Source organism: Nyctibius grandis, chromosome 21 (assembly GCF_013368605.1).
Source record: "Nyctibius grandis isolate bNycGra1 chromosome 21, bNycGra1.pri, whole genome shotgun sequence".
Lineage (NCBI taxonomy): Eukaryota > Metazoa > Chordata > Aves > Nyctibiiformes > Nyctibiidae > Nyctibius > Nyctibius grandis.
This window is the reverse complement of record NC_090678.1, coordinates 782,888-804,108: the sequence shown is the minus strand read 5'-3', so window position 1 is coordinate 804,108 and position 21,221 is coordinate 782,888. Positions and strand designations below refer to the sequence as shown.

The 21,221-nt window shown below is 36.4% G+C and overlaps 1 protein-coding gene across 2 annotated transcripts in view; it reads right to left on the bottom strand.

Moving 5' to 3' along the window:
• BRINP3 (BMP/retinoic acid inducible neural specific 3) overlaps positions 1–19,421 on the bottom strand; it is a 198,840-nt gene extending 179,419 nt beyond the window's left edge. The window contains exon 1 of one of the 2 annotated variants that reach the window (XM_068416956.1): positions 19,186–19,421. In XM_068416956.1, coding sequence (XP_068273057.1) covers positions 19,186–19,421 — 236 coding nt within the window. The remainder of the gene's footprint in view (positions 1–19,185) is intronic. The other variant, XM_068416957.1, reaches the window with a different exon arrangement.
• Between the last annotated feature and the right edge of the window lie 1,800 nt (positions 19,422–21,221).

Below are 21,221 nucleotides of genomic sequence, written 5' to 3'. Positions count from 1 at the left end.
ACACAGCTTGTTAAGTGTTTTGGTTCTTTTTATGACTTAAAATATGAACAAACCATAATAATCACAGCAGACAAGTTGACTGAACTGTTCACAACCATTCAGTAATTTTTCCTTTATCCTGGAGAAAAGTTTTCAACAGATTGCTCTGTGTTCTACTGGCAGAGACATGCTCACCTATGCTTTGCGATAGCATTAACTTCTTCACAAAAGGCCAGTAGGAAAAGCAAACAGGCAATGAACATACAATCCACACAGCCACATAATTTCTTGGTTAATGCAGTGGTATCAGCTGGCATGTATAGGTACTTTACAGTGCCAAGCTGCTTTCTTTTGATTTTGATTTTACCTTTTATGTTACCAAAATTTGTTTTGTAATTACTTAGGTAGACCATCGTAAACTATGAGTTCACACCTTTCAAGAGCAATTAATTTATAATTCTAGCTGTTCAAATGGGGGGTATGCCATTAGGAACCAGGATAAATAGGAATCCTCCTACTTTCTTTCACATTTGACATTGGGTCAAGATACCTCTTTGCAAGTAAACCAAGTAGGTCACTGGCAGTGCCATTGTCAGAAGCCAATGCCAATGGTTCAGAGTCCTAGGAAAGGTGGAGGGAAATGTTATCTCCTAATTCCATAACAGAAGGTGGCTACTGGCAACACAGAAAGTAACATTAGAAACCCATAAAAGAAAATTTATTGGTCTTAGCTGAGTGATACAACGTCATTCAGTGACACAACAGGTGGCAAAAATTACTCACGGCAAGGTGACATAAGATATAAAATGGTGATGCACCAATACACTTCATACTATTCAAAAATATACACTAAAAATAATTTTCAGTTCAATGATAGCTTTCTTATCTGAGCTTGCCACCTGTAAATTTTTCCCCAGTTCTGTTTGAAGACCTCTTAATTTCATTATTCTTTATAAATGCTGTTGTTCCGAAACCCTTTCACGCTCCCTATTCTTCAAATCCACAGTACTAGGTCACCTCCTGTAAGCAATTCATAGCCAAAACTCCCCTACCTGACAAAACCATTAATGTTTAGACTGAACTTTTAAATTTTGTTTTTGTAGCCTCACATCATTATTTATTTTGTTCCTCTATCATTCTCTGTCCCAAACTTTTTGCAATCAGGATCTGAATCTACTAATCCAAACTACTAGGCATAATCTTGTTAGAGACATCAATTATTTACACCAATTTAATGTAAAACTGTTCGACTACTAATGACAGTGGAACTACCCTAGTTACTAATTTGAAAACTGGTGAACCATTTTCTTCAGTACAGCTCTTACCCTTCTTAGGTACCTAAACAAACAAATGTCACATCAAGGACTAAAGTCTTCTGAAAATATGAGGCTCTTTTGAGAATCCAGTTCTGAATGCTAATGCTAAGCTGTATAGAAAATGTCAAAAAAGATTGACTAGTGAGAAAAAAATACTACTTAAACAGCACATTTAATTGATATGGCATTAGCTTCAGTGATATTTAGAGAACATCAAAGACAGAATACATCTGTATCATAAGGAATGAAGTAAAACTGGAACTTCAGCAGAATGATTAAATTTAATTCAATGAGCAGCAATGGTTAGGATAACAAAACATTCTATGCAGCAAGTTTACTCATCCTCTTAACTTTATTTGTGTAGCCTGAAATTGGATTCCATAGAAATGCAAAGTTTTTCAGATTGCTGAGATCTGAACCTTTATCTTTCCCTGCAGGCTATTTGTATTAATCCACTTTTCTTTGAAGCACAGAGCTGTTAAACTGTTAAAGCTCATTTAAAATGTGGCTATATGTCTATCAATGAGCCCAGATATTTGAATTCTAGTTTTTAATTATGTTTTTTTATACTTTGGAGATGCTTACTTAGAAATATGTATAACAAAAATATGCAATTAAAGAGCCTTTATTGCTGCTGATCAGTGAATTGTGTCTATATTGACAGCAAGAGATGGCTTAGTATTTAGAAGAATTTACATGGGCCACTTAGTGATTAATATGAAACTCAGAGTCAGATTTGTTTTCCTACCTTTTTTAGTACTTTTTCATGAAATCAAAGCAGAGCAAACGATCTAAAAATGTGAACCGTCCTATGGTTTAAGAGTGAGATACGAGAATATTTCATATTTGAGTAGCAGCCATCCTACAAAATCAGTTAAGTACATAACGGGAAAATTAGAATTTATGCTTACAATTTTATCTGATACACATCTGACATGTCTGGCTAACTTTTCCAGTTTCGTAAAACCAGAGTAAGACAGTTACCATCATTCAATAATTCAATCATTTTTCCCAATGAAACAGAGCATGAATAAAAGCCCCGTCACCAGCTGAAGGTGCTGCAGCTATAGTCAAGTCAAGCTATTGCATGGCGTCAAGACTGTGAATCTCTAAACAGAAAAGGTAATGCCAATTATAGCTGGTAGAGGGAACCTACTTCTGCAGTCCATTGCGTGCTGCAGCTATGGGATGTCTATAGCTCTGGGGAAAAAAAAAATTAAAAAAATGTAGGAACAAGCATTGCAGTAAAATGGTAAAGGTGAAGTCCATTTGCTTTTCAGGATATTATTGGATAGCAAGGATGAGAGCGTTACTCTATACTTTGCCAGATTTTGCATAAAAAATCATCTTGTACCATCGAATACCCCTGGTAATAGAGGGGAAAGAGATACAGAATAAAGCTAATCCTTTCACAAATACCACCAACTTGAAAAGATTTACACAGCAGAAATGACATAAGCACATTAGAGAAGACCAGGATATAGGAGGTGTTTATAATAGGTAGTTGTGTTCTTTCCTGAAATTGCTAGTTTTAGCTTAACAGCATAAAAAAATTCATTAAAAACAGAAATTAGTACAAACTACTTTGGAGGAAACACAGTGTGTGTGTCTAACATCTTATCTGCCTCAAAATGCGTTACAAAATCTGCACACACATACTCACAAATATATAAAAGGAATTAAAATGCATTTTATTTCAAGTAAAAAGTGAATTATATAACTGACTTCAGTGAAACTGGTGGTTCAGAATATTATTTGGTATGAAAAAGGTGTTCAAACAACCTGGAAATATCTTAGAGAAATATAACAAAGCAGAAGGAATTTAACTGCTTAGTTGCATGTATTAGAGTGCAGAATTTTGCAGCATTTGTACCTGCTCCATACTATGTCATTATCATTTCACTCTATGTTTGAATCAAGATAATTGGGACTAAACTTCCCCTCTGATACACAAATCATCTTCCAATGTTTGTTTCTTATGTAGAGTATTTCAGTTTCCAGCACACTGTGGAGAGTCCATAGAGCAACAGGATGAGAACAGCAACCAAAATTAAAAAGCATTGGGCATTTTTTTCCCTCTATATTCAAGTTTACTTTGGGAGTGGCATTAGGACTCTCAGTTATTGGTATTTAGAATTGTTCCTAGGAAAAAAACACCCTAAAATAATCAGATGTCAGAGGCAGTAGGGGTGGTGGTTGGGGTTGAGAAGAAAATTCTTGACAGTCTCTGATATCTTAGATGTAGAAATAAATTCTTGTTCGCTTTCAAGTTTGAGTTTAAGTTTTCAAAGAATCTTTAAAAATATGAAATTTTCATTTAATTGGCCATTGTCTTGCCATTAAGAAAGTATTTTCATGGAAAATTATTGATGACTCAGTGACTAGTGGAGTAGTTATTTATGTACTTTACTCATTAGTAGATGAAGGTCTCACAAAAAGTAAGTAATGTATAATCCTTGAACACATTAGTTGTGAAGGTCACCTTCTGCTTCTACCTGTGAGGAGTGTGACCATTCCTCATTTCACAGCATGAGAATTAAATCTCCATACCACTGTTCCAAATTCCATTATTTCTTATCAGTGATAAAAACATCTTTATGTCGGAAAGCAGTTAAATAAATTTAAAATCCTAATCCTGAATTCAAAATCCTAATCCTTTTGTTGGATTAGTCTCATCATCAAGTCCACAGTGGACACGTTTATACTTCTATATATTTTCCTCTGTGCGTGCCTGTCTATTTATAATGAAGATCAACACACCATTTCATGTTAGTCATAACCCAGAAATTTCTGTAGTCAGTTCAGACCCTTTGCTTTAGCTACAAATGGATTACTTCATCTGAAATAGTGACCTTACTGTCCCAGAAGACTAATTGACAGGTAACTCCTTGCCACTTTTTCATAACATTATAGTTATGGAGATAGTGTGGTCCCTGGATTTCAGGACCTAGTAACAGCCAAAGGGTATAACTAGAGGGGCTTTGCTGAGGGTGTCTGTAACGTGAGGTCTTTCATTTTGCTCCATTATTGCATTTCAGCATTGATTAAAAAGTATTACCTACCCCTGTGGCAAGAGAATAATGGGGTTTTTTTTCAGTGAAGCAGAAAAAATAGCTACTGTATTTGATTCTGAGTTATCTGCTGTGAGTCACCTTCCACTGAACATTTTGCTAAGACCCAACAGTTAGATGAGACGCTCAGTGACATATCTCAGGAAATCATAAACTAATGAGAATTATATTGATTAATAGTGTTAAGGTGCAGAGGAAAAGTGTTCACGTTTTCTGATTGCCTGAATGGTGAAAGCCACACAGCTTCTCACATTCATTTGTAGAATCATAGAAGCATAAAATCATAGAATGGCTTGGGTTGGAAGGGATCTTTAAAGACCATCTAGTCCAAGCCACCTGTCATGGACAGGACCATCTTCCCCTAGATCAGGTTGCTCAAAGCCCATCCAACCAACACTGCTGATGATGGAGGCATCCAGAACTTCTCTGGGCAACCTATTCCAGTGTCTCACCACCTTCATCACAAAAAAATTCTTCCATATATCTAATACAAATCTACCCTCTTTTACCTTAAAACCATTGCTCCTTGTCCTGTCACTACAGGCCTTGGTAAAAAGTATTTTACTATCTTTCTTGTAAGTCCCCTTTATACATTGAAAGGCCACAATAAGATCTCCCCAGAACCTTCTCTTCTCCAGGCTGAACAATCCCAACTCCCTCCGCCTTTCTTCACAGCAGAGGTGTTCCAGCTCTCTGATCATTTTTGTGGCCCTCCTCTGAACCGGCTGTAACAGGTCCATGTATTTCTTGTACTGGAGGCCCCAGAGCTGGATGGAGTACTCCAGGTGGGGTCTCACAAGAGCAGAGTAGAGGGGGAGAATCATCTCCTTGCTTTGATCTGGTAAGAACAAATAATTCAGTTAATGTAATATACCCCAGCAGCAACAGTGGGTGTAATAGTGACAGCCTTCCATAAGAAAATAGTGAAATAGAATATGGATTTTGGATGTAATATATAAGGCCCAAAACCTAAAAAAAAACTTTTATCAAACATAAAGCTGTTCTTGTTATATTGTCTCTGTCTACACCTTATGTACTTCGTGGTCTACTTCTATGAACTGTTTATAGTGCTGTTAGAAACCTCCATGTACCATACGTCATTAGAAAATCCCTAGAACAAAAATGATGAGCAAGCATTAAATCCGTGGTTCATTTCTCTAATTAGAAACAAATGTATCTGGGGGGAGGAAATTGAGAACTGTGTATTTAAAGAAATTAAGTTCAGACTATGTTGACAAGACATTACCTGTCAAGAATACAAATGTCCCAGTTCCTTAAAAATTAAACGCCTACCACCTGCCATGGAGTTGATCCTTCCCTACTACAAAACAAGACCACATATAACCTGTGGAGCAAATATACTTTGCAATGTGCCCTGCTGTTCTCAACCTTCAGTTGTCTAAGTGTCCTTCATAAGAGCAGAGAGTCAATGGGACTGTGGAGATGTGACATGGTCCTGTTATAAATTTCCTGTTATAAATCTGGCCATGAGGAGCCAATCTGCATCAACTTCTAGGTGTCAGTTGAGGCCTAAGCTCCTGTTCTACTAGCTCAAAATCTCACCTCAGTAAATTGGTGCATTTTCAAGTCAGTGGTGTTAGTGATTCTTATCAGTCAAGAATGCAACCTTTCTTATCTAGGCGGAGTCTGGATTTGATTTAGCCTGGTTTCTTAAAAGCTGGATGCTATGTGACTGCATTGTGGTAGTAAATATAGGTGGGTGTTACAGACATACAGCTATATCTCTTCCAAATAATTTTTGACCTCCCTGTCCAACTTCAAGAAAATTTCACTGATTTCTAGACATGTTAAACCATAAATCACTTTAAAACTATTTTCACATTTTATTACCATAAGTGGGCAAAATAATGTGATCACAAAAGCACCCCTGAAAATGACCCCACAGGGCTGAATGTGAGTGCAAAAGAATGACCCTCATAAACGCCTTGACTACAAGATAAGCTCCAGTCAGACCCAGCCATCAGCCAGAAGACAAAAAGCTGTAAGAAAACAATCTGTATTCATTATGGCACTCAAAGAACAGCTGGTTCCTTGTAATGACCCTGTGGGTATTAAGATCAAGCTACTTTCCTCTTGCCCTGCACTCAGCAGATAGTGTTAGCAGGCAATCGCTCCAGTAGCCTTTCCACACCTGAGATTGTTACCATCATTTTCCTTTGTTTTCTGGCTTTAAGGGATGTTACTTGCCAGACTAGCACCTTCTGAAATTACTGTTTTGTTAGCACATTTCAGGATGATCTCACATCAAAACAGGGAAGAAAAGCTCAGGCATTTTTCACCACAGGACAGAAATGCAGATTTCGCAAGGATAAAATCACCTCATATCAGGTACATACTGTCTTCAGACACAACTATGGGCCACAAATCTATTCAATAACTGGTATCTGGACCTATCTCTGTTCCCCCTCACCTGCCCTCTCAAACGTTCTGTTCCCTGGCTGAATTCTGAGATATAGCTACCAAGTTTACTTAACTAAAATTGACATTTTCCTACTGTTTTTTTCCAATTACTGTGACAGAACCAGTACTTCTCAGGGAGACACGAATATTGACTCATACATATCAGCCATACATGGGAATTTCCAGAGATTCAAACTGAATTAGAAACTGGAGTCATGTGACCTCAGTTTTTGTTTTCCAGAAACTTGCCAAATCTCACTTTATATTAGCATAAATACCAAATGAAGACTGCTTTATTGCTGTCAACAATGATATGAAGTGTTGCAAACCCACTCGTGGTTTGGAACTCTCATATTTTAACTGTGAAGACAAGAGAAATAGAGTGAAATAAGTGTGACTGTTATATACAAAATTTTGCCTCCCAATAAATATAAAATAGGTACACAGAGACATTTTTTAAAAGCAGAAGCACACTTAGTTTTGTTTCATTTTACTGTCCTAGTTCACAGACCTTTTAAGTTTAAATATTAATGTTAATTGTCTTTAAATTCCAATAAATTACCATGGTTAAAATTCCTTTTTAAGTTATTCATATTCTATCCATCTCATTGTCTGGGAAAATGACTATCAGACTCAAAAATTTTTTTGAACTCTTTGTTTGTTTATTTTGTTTGTTTGTTTGTTTTGTCTCTCATAACAGAAAGGGTGAGTGTCAGGGGACTTAATAGATTTTACCAATATCTAACATTCTTTGATGGTTTTGGTACCAAGGACACTCGTACCGAAGTCACACAAAGCTCCAACGTCAGAACCAGGAAACAAGCACACATTTGCTTGTGCTCATCCAGGCCAAGGAGACAGCAGTAAAAATAGACATAACTATTACTTCTTCAGGCAAAATTCTAAATAAACAGATGGCCCTTCAAAGTCAACCATAGGAGAAATAGTTTTACTGAAAGGAAAAGCAAATTTCAGAAGCAACTAAAATAAAAATATCTTTCAGATACTATTCATCCCTGACACCAAAAAAAAGTGAAAAGACAAAGGTGTCCAAGCAAGAAAACAGTCCTTGAGGAAATTAGCAGTGAAACAGAGGTTAGTGAGCCTTTTAAGAGGCATATGAAAGAACTGATCAGAATCCAGTTTTTGTGTTGTACTCACACACTGTTAGTCATAACTTGGGCACACAGCTTGGTCACTGAACTCAGCATGAACTTCTTTCAGATTCCTTGAAAGTTAGGAATTATGCACAACTTGTAAAGTTTTTCAAAAAGATATATTAACGCGTCTTATCAGAGAGTTCACTGTCCAAGCATGAGCACATATTGGATCCACAAGTGCAGATACAGGTGGGAAATCTACGGCATATGGATTTCACATGACATTCTCACACAAGGAGTTAAATATAGAGCTTCTGTAGAAACCACATGCATATATATTTTTTCTGTACACACATGGAAATATTATATCTTGCCAAGGCTAATTTCATTAACTATATCCAGAATCATATGGAAGAGAGAGAAAAAACCTGAAGCAAAGTCATAATAGCCCCTGTATGAAACAGAAGGTTCATGTTAATGTGTTTCAGTTACAGATTCTCAGGTGTCTTTTATTGTAGCCACAGCTAAAGTTCAAGGTAAGTGGCATAATCTAGAGCTGATGAAAAGCATGGGAAATTGAAGCAAGATCTGACAGAATGCTTCTGGCAGAGGCATTTTAATACAAGGATCTAATGAGGAAAGATCTTTTGGCGTTCTGGACCTCTGATTCATCAGGAAGTGTCCATAGTAAACTTCCTTCATGTATCGGTCAAAGACTTTTATTCAGACATCTGACTGTAGAAGATACAAGTTTTTCTTTCTAATAAACAGTATTCTTCTCACTACAAAAGTGAGAGTAAATGAGTGAAGTAGTAAACTCACTTATTTTCACTCATCCATATCTGTCTATATATTCGTATGTATATGTACACACTCATATATATGCATAGACGCACACATACACACACATACATACACATGTGTACACATATATACATATAAATGTACATAAACACACATGCATTCGTATTCACACCAATTTACTCTCAGAGTAATCACAAATATTTGAGTTCTAGAAATTAGCAAATGAACAAGCACCATAGACTACATGTTTTCCATTTATTCTAATTTATTGAGTCTCATGGTTTGCTACCAAAATCATCATTAGATATTTTAAAAAAAGAAAATGGCACTGAACAGTTCTTTGTAACAAGAGACCTCACTACACGTCGTTCATTTTTAATTGGTTGAAATTATTATTTTTAAATCTATTTTGTATGGTTAAATATGTGAAACATAGACAAAAGACTTTATTCTGTTTGTTAATACAGGTTATCAGATTGGTTATGCTGTGTAATGTTTAGTTTTATTATTATAACCTATAGTCAGTATTTTATGTAAATGGCTAAAGACATGATTTAAATAAAATGCAGTTAGATGTAAATGGATAAAAATGTGTTGCCTCTGTTTACTTTCTATTAATAGATCATATTTATCAGTAGGCAAAGATGATATTATATTTGAGTTCCTAGTAAACCATCCAGCTCTACTATGAGCAGTCAGGGTATAAGTTAAAAATCCCTATTTGTTAGATTTCAAGAACTGTGAGAATATAGTTCAGAATTAATTAAAATACAAATATTTATTTTAAATTAATCAATTATATATTCTCACATCTCAGATTCTGCTGATCTTTCAGAATATTTGGTAGAATATATATTATGTTTTTGATTTTAAACTATGTTACTCATATAAGTCAAAACCTGTATATGTGTTTTTCCCTTGAGAAATTAGTATTCATTACTTAAAGCCAGATGCTATCTCTTGTATGCATGTGAGACCAGCATACACAACTTCTAAATTGCTAGTGGGCTTTGTGTGTGCAGTTTTCAGAGCTCTCTATATATCACATTGTCTGGTCAGTAAAAATATCTTCTCTTCCCAAGCTGCATAAATAAAGTAGAAATTGAGAATATCAAAAGATGGATTGAGATATGGAGCCATTAATGACCTTAAGAACACTGTTATCCATAACAGTCATATTGGGATTCTAGGGAGAATCGAGCAACAAGACATTATTTTGAAGTATTGCTTTTCTTCACAAGGGTCTCTGTTGGAATGAATCTGGAGCTACACAGTAAAAATTCGCAACCAGCATAATGACTACTAAAACCTGTAGGATCAATCAATCAGAGCTAGAAGACAACTAAGATTTGAATGCTGGGATATTGACCATGACCTTAAGTCAATGACAGCAGAAGAAAACGACATAAGTTCTTGAGTGAGCACATTTGATGTCAGTTGTTCTTTTTCTGTATTGAAAAGGCACAAATACACTTCTATACAAAGTATCATACGTTCTAATCAATACTACTGTCTTTCTATACAGAAAAGGTTTCTGTGCTATTCAGTTCTCTATGTAAGATATATCATGCCACCCACACAGACTTAACATATGGACAAAAAGAAAAACCTGAAAGCCATTCTGTTTGGAGACAACTAGGGACCTCACAGCAGTAAGGAAAAATAACAATACAGGAGTTAAAATGAAATCAGAGAGAATTTGATTCAAGTAATTAAAAAACATTTTTTTTCAGTAACCAAAAGAAATCTTTCCCCTTTACGAAAGTCATCAGCATTTGAAATCCTCTATTTGAATACCAGTGATAGTACTAGCAGGGATATTTAAACAAAAATTAAAAGGAAGGGCAAATGAGAACAAAGACTCAACTAACCAAAAATCTTCAAAGAATGAATGAAAATTACCAGATTTCATACCCAAGATACTGGCAGACTATACTGCTGACTGAAAAATGAATCTATTATTAGTGTTAAACAGCTTTTATACTACCTCAGTGATTGCACAAAACCATTAAGTTACAGTGTCTATTATCCTATTTTTTTTATGGCAACTTACTGACTGATTTATGAACTTAGTAACTGAAACGATGACACACCATGTTCTCTAAATAAATGTTCTTTGTTCTAGGGAAACACATAAGTAGGAGGTTTAATCTAACAATTATCCTTAAAATATTAGATTTTGAAAGTGGGTATATTCTGAAAATGGATTATGGTAACGTTTACAAAAAATAAGATTTACTCTTCTCCTTGCCATTTGAGTTTCCTTAGGATCTTTGATTAAATACACCAAACAAATAAGAAGAAATACAAAGAGATTGTCAAAACATAGACTTCTGCATGTATTATAAAAAAAAAATACAGAAGGCAATCTTGGCATCAATACTCTCTTTTGTTGCCAAGCTGAAAAACACTTGTGTTCTTGTCAAACAAACTGTCTCCTGAGAACACTCCTAATCCTGCTGGCATAGCCAGCACTGTTCCCTAGTACCCTTCCCAGCACTAGCAGTTGTTTATCTCACTGAGAGAAACTCTACCCTTGATTTGAAATCCAGTAGTTTAATACTGAGCCAACAAAATGGTGTAAGGGGATATGGGGCAGGTCTGACCCTGGTCAGTGGCAAAACAATTTAGAGGCTTTTTAATGTTGTGGGATTAAGCTCACTGATGAATTTTTTGTTGCTCACTGAGATTTCTGCAAGATTCAGTAGGAAGTCAGAATCTCTTAAAAATATACTATTTCATCAGGGTCTAGTCATGCTTTTGCCAAGGCCTTCAAAGATAGACTGAGGGCTAATGTTGTGAATCAGTGTCAAAAGTGAGCTTGATTTCTCCTATGCTCTTGAGTGATAAGTGCTAGTCCTTTACCTAGAGCTGATGACTTCTCTGCTGTGCTGTCTCACATGTGTAACAGAGCTGGAAAGGGAGGAACATTTTGGGTATCAGAATTCTCTACCTCTCTTTGGTCCTTCCAGCCCGCCTCTGACTCCCTCATGTCTGTCTGTCCTTCTTCCTGGGTCACAAGTGTCTGCGAGTGCTCAGACTCCTTTATCATTGCATTTTGAGATATCATTTATCATTGCCTGTGGAGATATTCCTACCTAGGGCAGACCTGCATAACTGGGATTGTGGAGACAGACCTAAAGAGGTGTCCAGTCCTTATTTCCTGCACCTCTGGTATCTCTGGTATCTGTCTGAGGTGCCCCTTAGGCTCCTAGTACCATTAAAGGTAGCCCATACATGGTAGCCATAGGAACATCAGTGAAAGATTCCTTCACCTTTGTGAACATCCATTCTATGTACTTGTCAACCCATTGAGATTACTGGTAAACAAAACTGGGCTCTGGTTATAATTAATCTGAAAACATTTTTTAAAGTTTTCTGTTATGTATACGTAGCTTCTCAGTTTAAATTACCTGTTCCTTTTTTTCCACCTTTTCACAAGTATGTGCCTTCCAGAGAATCCCCTGGATAAATAGATCAAGAAACTAATATAATTTTTGTAATAGGAATTGCTAATTGTAAAGCACCATTACCTGATATGTGCTTAGGCCCTAAAAATAAAACAAAAATGCCTTCCTGTGGAGGAGATTTGCATTTGAAACAAAGGGCTGGAAGTTAGATAATTTTGGAGAACATTGTCCAGGTATTGCTAGACCTGGAAATACAGTCATTTAAAGCTTTATTTTGCTCAAGCATGTAATTATTCAAGTAGTTTCACCAAAGCCAGTTATTTAACTTATGTCACGTCTTTGTTATGCCCAGCTAAGAGATGTTGGTAATGTATATCATAATCAGTAATGTAACTCATTGATATTTTTCAGATCCAGAAATTCTTAAAAAAGTCTTACTCTTTTTTTTTTTTTTACTTTAATTAAAGTATTATTCCACTGTAGAAAATTATTGCTGTTTGATTCCACAGGATCAAATTCAGCATCTTTTTGTTCTGTGTACCTATACTGCCTGTAATAATGAAGCTACAGTACTGGACAACAAATACTATATTGAGCTGCGCTTCTCTGTTCCCAGCCTATGATCCACTGGATTTAAAAAGATGACTTTATGCATTCAGTAGTCTAGCCTTTTGTAAACATTCTGAGAATGATGATCCATCCGAATACTGTACCTTTTATCCACCAAGTTGAATGGAAAATTCCCAAAAGCAAGCTGACCAATTACAATGCAGGCCAGAAGCAATTTACTGATACTGTGACTTTCTGGAAAAGGCAGACAGAACTGTTCCTGCTGTTTGTTCCCTATTGATGTGGCAGCTGTGGAAGGTAAACTTGTTTGCTCTTCACTGCATTTATAATCCCAGTTCTCAGCTGCCCAGCAGTGACACTGTGCATGCAATTCGATGGCCAAGGAAGGAAAGGCTCTGAAGAGTTTAAGGCAATGGTTGACCAGTTTGCTAAGCTACCTCTTGAAAGCTACATCACTGTCACCTGTTAGAGTTACAGGTTGCTGACTATAGCCCATTCCTTTCCTCAGATTCTACAGTACTAATTTGTGTCATTTCTTTCTTTGATATATCCTGTTCCACTCCTCTGTCACTACCTCCCTCACTTTTTGTGGGTTTTGAATGTGATGTTTTGTCTTAAGGAAACTGAGGTCCATGGCTGAGAATGAGCTCCTGTCTTAGTTGCCAAAGAAACCGTCCTATTTTAAAAAGACAACAGCTCTGATGCTTCCAGTACCGAATGGGCCCTTCCAAAAAATTGTCAGTGATGATGGCTTCTAGAGTGTGATCAAATGTATAGGAAATAACAGCACCAAGAAATGCCATACCATCGTTTCCTTAGACTTCTGAAAGGGATGATGGCAGACATCTCTCTTCAGCCCTCCATTTTACTGAACATTTGTATTGGAATAAATTGTTGAAGATATTTTATTAATTCTTAATGCCTTAAAATTCCTAAATTATCAGTTCAAAGCAACCTCGGGAAGAGAACAAGGAAATGTCATTCCAGACGGTACACTGGAGTGAAAATTGCAAATCAGGGCATGTTGATGTGTACACCCACAACAGAACCCCCCAGGTTTTTTATTAACACTGTCTGTCAGGAGTATACATGTGTGAAGAAGTCTAGTGATAGCCGTGGGCTAAAATATGTTGATAGGGAATAAAAAATACAACTGACTTTAATGTTGGCTCTACTTAACTTCACACACAAGTGTTAAAACATATTAGTGAGTGTTCTACTATAGTCTTCAGTCTTGCTCTGTTTAGTTACCAGAGAATTCAGAACATACGAGAAGAACCCAGTATGTCCTAATACAAAATAATCTTTAATTTGATAGCATTATTTTCTAAACCTTTTATTTTTTCAGTTGTTCTTGAACAAACACAATCCCTTTAAAAACAACCTCTAAAGGAACACTTAAGCCACATGAATACCGTGCTGCAAAATGCTACTCAGTTCTTTAGATTCTTTTTTTCGGACTAGTGTTCTACACTTGTTAGAGATACTTACCTCGAAGGGCTTTCAATGATTACTAAAACTTAGTCTACTATCTTATAACCCTTTCCCCCTATTCATGGAATTGGTGAGGTTTTGTAACTTAATATGTCGCAGAACTATTTTCCCCTAATGATTAGAAACCTTTTTTAAATAGCCAGCTTAAATTTATTCATAGACAATTTATACCAATTTGGTTTTATAACAGTGATGGCTTTTAGTTTGAATAGTTCATGTCACTTTATGGTACGTATATTGACAGGAATTGTATCCTCTTTCAGCTCCCTTTTTTTGTTGTTGTTGCTTAAATGTGCCAAACATTTCCGCCTTAGAAGAAAAAGCTAGGCTCTTCCTTTTGATTTTTCACATCTGTTTCAGATTTTAAATCATTTTGCTTGAACAAAACTACACAATATCCCTGAGAAGATTTCCTCAGGACTTTATTTGATAGCATGAATACTTCCCTATCTCTGTAGAAATTACCTCTTCTGATATAATGTGGGTCCTTTGCATAATTTCACAATCACTCTTTCCATCCTGGTAACCTCTCATCTCATTCTGTTTGAATTTAAATTCCTTTGTCTGGGTAGCTGATTTACGTAAGAGGCACAGTACTCCCATTGTGTGTTAAATAACAAATTATAAACTCGGTTTTCCTTGCCAAAGTGTTTACAGATATTAACTACAGGAGCCATCTTCCATAAAATATTGACACAACATTCCCACTAATTTGAGGTTTTCAGCAGCCATCCAGGTGTTTTCCTGGCATTTCTCTTCATAGATCAGTGGCAATGAATGCCACCAAAAACTGTGGCAATTATTAGATTTCCTGCAGGAGGATATTTCCTTCAAAGAATTATATGGAATACCATACTGCCACATAATCAGCCCACCACTCCCAACTTATACCTACGTTGGTAACATCAGTTGCAATTATTTAGTGTTCTGCAATACCTGATTAAAACATTATTACATATGTATTTGTCTGTTTCAGCTCTATCCTGTAATGGTGAAAGCTCCTCTCCTTGGGGAGTTAAGCACACAACAGAATCAGCTTGTTTGCCCATGGACATAACTGATCTTTAATGTATAGTTTAAAATATAGGTGACAGTAGATTTTTCTACTGCTACCCTCCCATAATTTATGCATCAGTTGTTTTTATCACATGGTTGTTTTATGCTCTGAAGGCTAGATAAGGCAAAGTGTAAATTTTATCTTTAGAAAACATATTATGCTTAAATTAAGACCCGTCATAAGAAATTGAGCTCAGTTAATAAGTGTGCTCCTCAGTGCTGACCTTTGGCTCCATCTTTACAATTTATAACAGGTTCATGGTCAGAGGGACACTTGTTTATATTGACCAGGGAGTGTGGATATAACTTTTTGCCTCATTGGAATACAAACAGGGGGAAAATAGAAATGCTAACACAAAGTCCATATAATGATATTTTTTCTTAAGTGTTTTAATCTAAAAGTTGGACTCCACCTATTTTAAATGCAAACGGTTTGCGTAATTTAGGAATTGAAAAAAATATGGCTCCTGGACATTATGGAAAGCAATTGCCATATATGTTTAGGTGAAACTAAACTTTAAAATCAGTCTGTCTCCTGCCATATAAATGACAGGAATAAATCAACATTGTTTTACTCAATAGCTGAGAAATAATGGCAATGTTTCCATCAAGTTTCAAGTAATCTTCATTTTAACATTCTCTGGTTTTCCTTTTAATATGTGCTTTTCCAGTTCTCTGTCCTATTATCTTCATTTTAATCATGCTATATCTTTCATGGTCCTGTAGTATGTGACCTTGATCCCAGTCAAATCAGTGTCAAACAATGGTGCAGGATAAAGGCCTTCATCTCTGGCACTTTGGTATTTACATAAATATGCATTATCCAATTTAACCAAATGCAGCATAACATGCATTCTCTGTTTTTTAATATGATCTTGATTATAATAGGGAATGCTATTTGGAAATTTAAAAAAATTTGGGAAGTTAATGATTTAATTGAGATTTTTTTTTTTCCTACGTCATTACTGCCTCTCCTCAGACTACCAAAGGAGGGGAAAAAATAGTGGGAATTAAAATATCATTATAGTTGATGCATAATTGTTCCATTTTTGGAAAACAAAAGTCATACAGCAGTCTCCGACTGAAATCTCCTCCAACACATTTTAAAGTACTGCATGCAGTATGTCCAACTCACTGCTGGTTTTATGTTATTTTTATTGAGACCATCTAATTCCTGTTAATTGTAAATACCTAGTCCCAGTGTTAGGTTGGTCATCCTGAGCTAGTTCCCATGGGCAGCAGTACTTCTTAGGTTTTGGCAGAGAGATACAGTGGATCATCTTCTGTCTATGACTTGGACACCATTTGTATGGAGACATGGAAAGAGAGCTGCTACTTGTCACAGTCTTATCAGTTCTTTTGGAACCAACTCCATCCTCAAAAGAGAGGCACACCTTTAGGTAGTCTATAGCTACTTCCCACATTAGTGCCATTAAAAAAAAAAAAAGAAGAAGAAAAAAGAAAAAAGTCTTCAGGCATTTTCTGTCCGACCTCACTGTGCTACAAACATCCTACCAGAAAGGACTCAAAACGGGACAAAAGCTGCTGGAGTCTCTCACCCTATACATTTCACTCTTCTTCAGCCCCATGGATTTTGACCTGGCTTGGATGTTAAAATGAAGTAAAATGACTTTCCTTCCCCTTTATTCTTAAAATGTCAGGTCTCAGCTATGGACTTTAAGGGCTGAAGTGAAAAGCAAAGGGAAAGGAGACCCTTCTGTTAGCACTGTTTGGAGTGGCACCTTTCTTTCCTGTTAATATGATTCAGCAGAGTCAATGCAGCCCTGTGTTTTCCCCTTCCTTACCTCTCCATTCAAATCAGGATTGTGTCCCTGAGGGATCATTTTCATTAGGTGAGGTGAATGAACAGATAGGTGAGGGAACAAACAGACCAATTAGACTGCAGATCCTTTAGCCTGGGCAAACTCATAGAAAAACAACAGGGATTAAATTTACAGTGTGTGGTTCGTAACAAGGTCACCATGTTCTGCACTGCTTGCTAATGGGACCATATTTTACAAGGAAATTTTGCAGTAAGGTTTGTATTTGGGGGACTAAATAAAAAAATGCAGCTTTCCTTTTGATTCAGGTAGCTTGTGCCTCTTTTGACTTCCTGGCTCATTTCTTGAAGGGAATAAGTAGAGGATAGAAATAAACACAAGAAAAACTTTCTGTGGGGTTGTGTAAATTAAAGTCAATTGAAACCTATGCACAAACCCAAATATTAGAGATATGATTACAGATCTATAAAACTTAATAATGCTTCTGTAATGATGGATGAGAGAAAAAAATTCTCAAAGACCCAATTGAAAGAGCTGAAATGAAATACAATTCTATCTTTCATGTTTTTAGAGAGATAATTTTGGTTCAGTGTTGACTAATACAGAATAATAGGAATAAAATATGCTGCCTCAGTCTCTGCATTATTGGCTTTACATTATTGGTCCTGACAGCTGGCTTTTAAAATGCAGTAAATATTGGGCAATGCTGTTCTGTTAAGACAGGCCACTTCATCAAGCATATTTCCAAATCACACTTTATTTTGAAAATGTGTTTAATTTCTCTACATATGGCAAAGCAGTGCACTGCAAAATTGACCTGCAACAGAGTGCCCTCTACTGCATGTATTTATTTAGGAAAGGAAAATAAAGCAAGTTCCTTAAAAATAGCATCTTTACAGACTGAGACCAGCAGTTTTATCACAGGCCGCTGGACATTGAACTAAAGGATGGCACATTCATATAGGCATATATCACTCTTACTTTCTTGTAAAGAGCTGGATACTGCTAGGGAATAATAGATTAAAATAGGTATGAAATTTGCGCAAACTGTTTCATGGTTTTAAATGAAATCAGTGTGTGTCTTTCTGTACCAAAATGGTCTGTGTTTATAGGTTGGAGAGATATTAGGGAAGTTAAAATTCTGTCCTGTATTGCCCTGCTGCCACCCCTTTCTCTTTGCTGCCAGGAGGGATCTATAAAAATATGAAATTAAAAAGTCTTTCTGCTTATAGATATTTTTCTTCAGTCCTTAATCTCTCATGTTCCCTCATTTCTCCCTTCCTTTCTATTTGCCATTAGGTCACTACCATTAAACTGAACTCTCCTTTTCATTCCTATGTCCTTGATACACCTATTCGGTGTTACGGAGTTATACCTCTTGCAAATGGTTAAGAAGGTATTTCACCAGTGCTGTCTCAAAAGAGTGGAAACAGACAGGTTACAAATGTATCATGAAAGCAACTCTACAACAAGGCACAAATTCTCAAGCAGACCTATACTTTTGAAGTCTTCCCCTGTTTTTTTCTTTTTTCCCCCATTCAGTCTGAATTGGGCCAGCCTAACGCTGAATTTTCTGATGGACCAACCACCTGCAACTTCTGTTAAAACTCACAGTGGCTCTTATTGCTCAGTCCCACAGGGATGAGAAAACTGCTTCTTAAAACGCTGGTATAAACTAACATGAAACTTTTTGAGTCACTTCTGAAATGTCCCTGTTTGTACAATGAAGTCCATGCTTTGCCAGAAGCATCTGTGGAGCCACAAGTTTATTCTTAGAGTCTCATCTTATGTCTTGATGAGTCACACTGAAATCAATTGAACTGGATCTTGCTGCACAATAAAGGGTGTTCCGTGTTAGCCCTCTGCAATCAAAGATGGTGTTTGAATACCTTAGGACATTTTTGAGTATGTCACTAGGGCAGAGCAGTGGCAGGTAATAAACAACAATGTTTTCCAAAGCAACATAATCAGTTACCAAAAGTTCTTTAAACAAAATAGAAACAACACAAGCAGGTATTTCCATAGTTCACAGTGCATATATGGCCTTAAATATATTTCAGCAATGAATTTTGTGTCTATGGATTTGTTCCCACATCTGAAACTTTCCCTTAAGGAAACCCTTGTTGATAATTTACAATTTCTAAGGATGATATCTCTGTAATTGCTTTCCCTTTGCTTCATACCTGTAAATCTTGTATCTTGTGCTAAATCCCTGTCGACTTCTGTCCACAAAATCTGTGTATTCCTGTGAGCGATGGAAGGGTCCCTTATCAGAGAGGAGCCAGTCGAAGGGGCTTGTGGCATGCTGATCCGAAACAGCAGCAACTGCTAAAACCCAGCAATGAAGACTCAGTGTTATCCACTCCCATAGAGCCATCAGAGAGAACAATTCAGCACCAGCACTGCATCGCCATATCATGCTTCCACTGGGGATTTAGAGCCTTCATTCTCTTAGCTTTCCCTCAACACCTAGACAAAATACACAGTCAATTAGATAAGCACACACTAGGCATCCCTTGGAAGTAGAAACAAGTTTCCTTTCTTTCAGCTTAAAGAGATAGTGGCCTCTACTTTATTACATTTTACATTAGCATAAACCCCACTAGGCTAGTTAACAGTGGAGTGTTCCAGTACTTCAAATGCTGTGAAAATAATGTCTTCATTAACATCATCAGTGATAATATTTACTGTTGAAGGGAAACCTTCACAAATTGTCAGGGGAGGGATTGTTGGGTTTTTTTCTAATAATGCTAGTCATTAATGAAAAATACGCAACACGAATTATTGCCTGTTAGCATCAGTACAAAATCATTCAGCAATGTCTATGCATAAGGTCGCAGTTCAGATATTGGACAGAAAACGGATGAGATTCAGAAGACCCAGACTGCTGCTTTTTTTTGCCAGTGGAAAAGTTACTTAATGGCTTGTCTTCACTACAAATGTAGCTAATGGACTCACGTTATTCTGTTCAAACTAGCATAAGTGGACAAAGAGTGACTGTGTTGATCAGTAGCACCGGAGCTACCCACAGTGATGAGTTCAATGAGTTATCCAAGCTCCAGATGCTGCATTTTTGAGTATCCCTAACAGCAGCACTTGACTTGCAGTCCAATTCACTCCAACCCAATGGATCAGCCCAGAAACAATATTTAAATTGAGCCTAAGCAATCGTTTGGGTGCCCAATCAAAATTCCATTATTAACCGTAGCCTTGTGTAGGAACTCAGTGAAGACAAGTCACAGTTTCTCTCTATACCTCAGTCCCATAACTGTAAAATGGGATAATGATTCTATATCCTGGTCAGATTTTGTGAAAACAACTGTGAAAGAGCATGAAGTTCTCAAAAATACTGAAATAACAAAAGTCATGTAGATTCTTAAGTATATAGAAACAATCAGTTTGTTACACCCTTTCAGTGTAAGGTAAAACAGCACAGAATTAATTAAAATATATTAATATGAGAGCTTTCATTTTTCTAGCTGATGAATTTACAGGGAAAAGCATTTTTTAATTCACATTCACTCAAAACAGCACTCATTATGACATTTTTACGGTGCCTTTTGCTATGATTTTTTTTTACTTGATGAGAAATTTTTCTTTTTATTCTCAGTAATTTAACTTGTAAGTGTACCCTAAATGAAGGATGCTTCCAATGAACAGTTCTGCAACTGCACACTCAGTACCACCCGTCCATTATAATGGAAATGGTGGAACTGAATAAATATGCTCTGTGCATATATTCTAGACATTAATATTCTGAAGTGTCTTTTGCATAGATTATAAACATATCAGCTTCAGGAAGTTAACTGCCTCCAGAAGAGCACGGAAGTTCATATGAACCAATTTTTCAGTCTGAGAATTCACAGTCAGAGAATATAATAATCTGTCTATACAACCAGAGAAACAGTCAAGGTTTATTGTCTTCTTAGGGACAAATGTAATGGTTTGTAACATGATTTGGACCTGATCCTGCAAACAATAAATGTGTAAGTAATCTCACTGAAAAAAAAGACTCTATTCATACATTTCATGCTGAGCATATGCCAAAGCACTGTGTTGTAACTATAAATGATTACAACCACGCAGTGGTTTGTGATCGTAAAACACAGATTGCATTAATTTTATAAATCCTTTCAAAATGAGATTCCAGGAGTCTACAGCAAGGAGCTCTGTAACATTTATTTATACTCTCAAGCAATCACTTGCGGCGGGCGGAAAA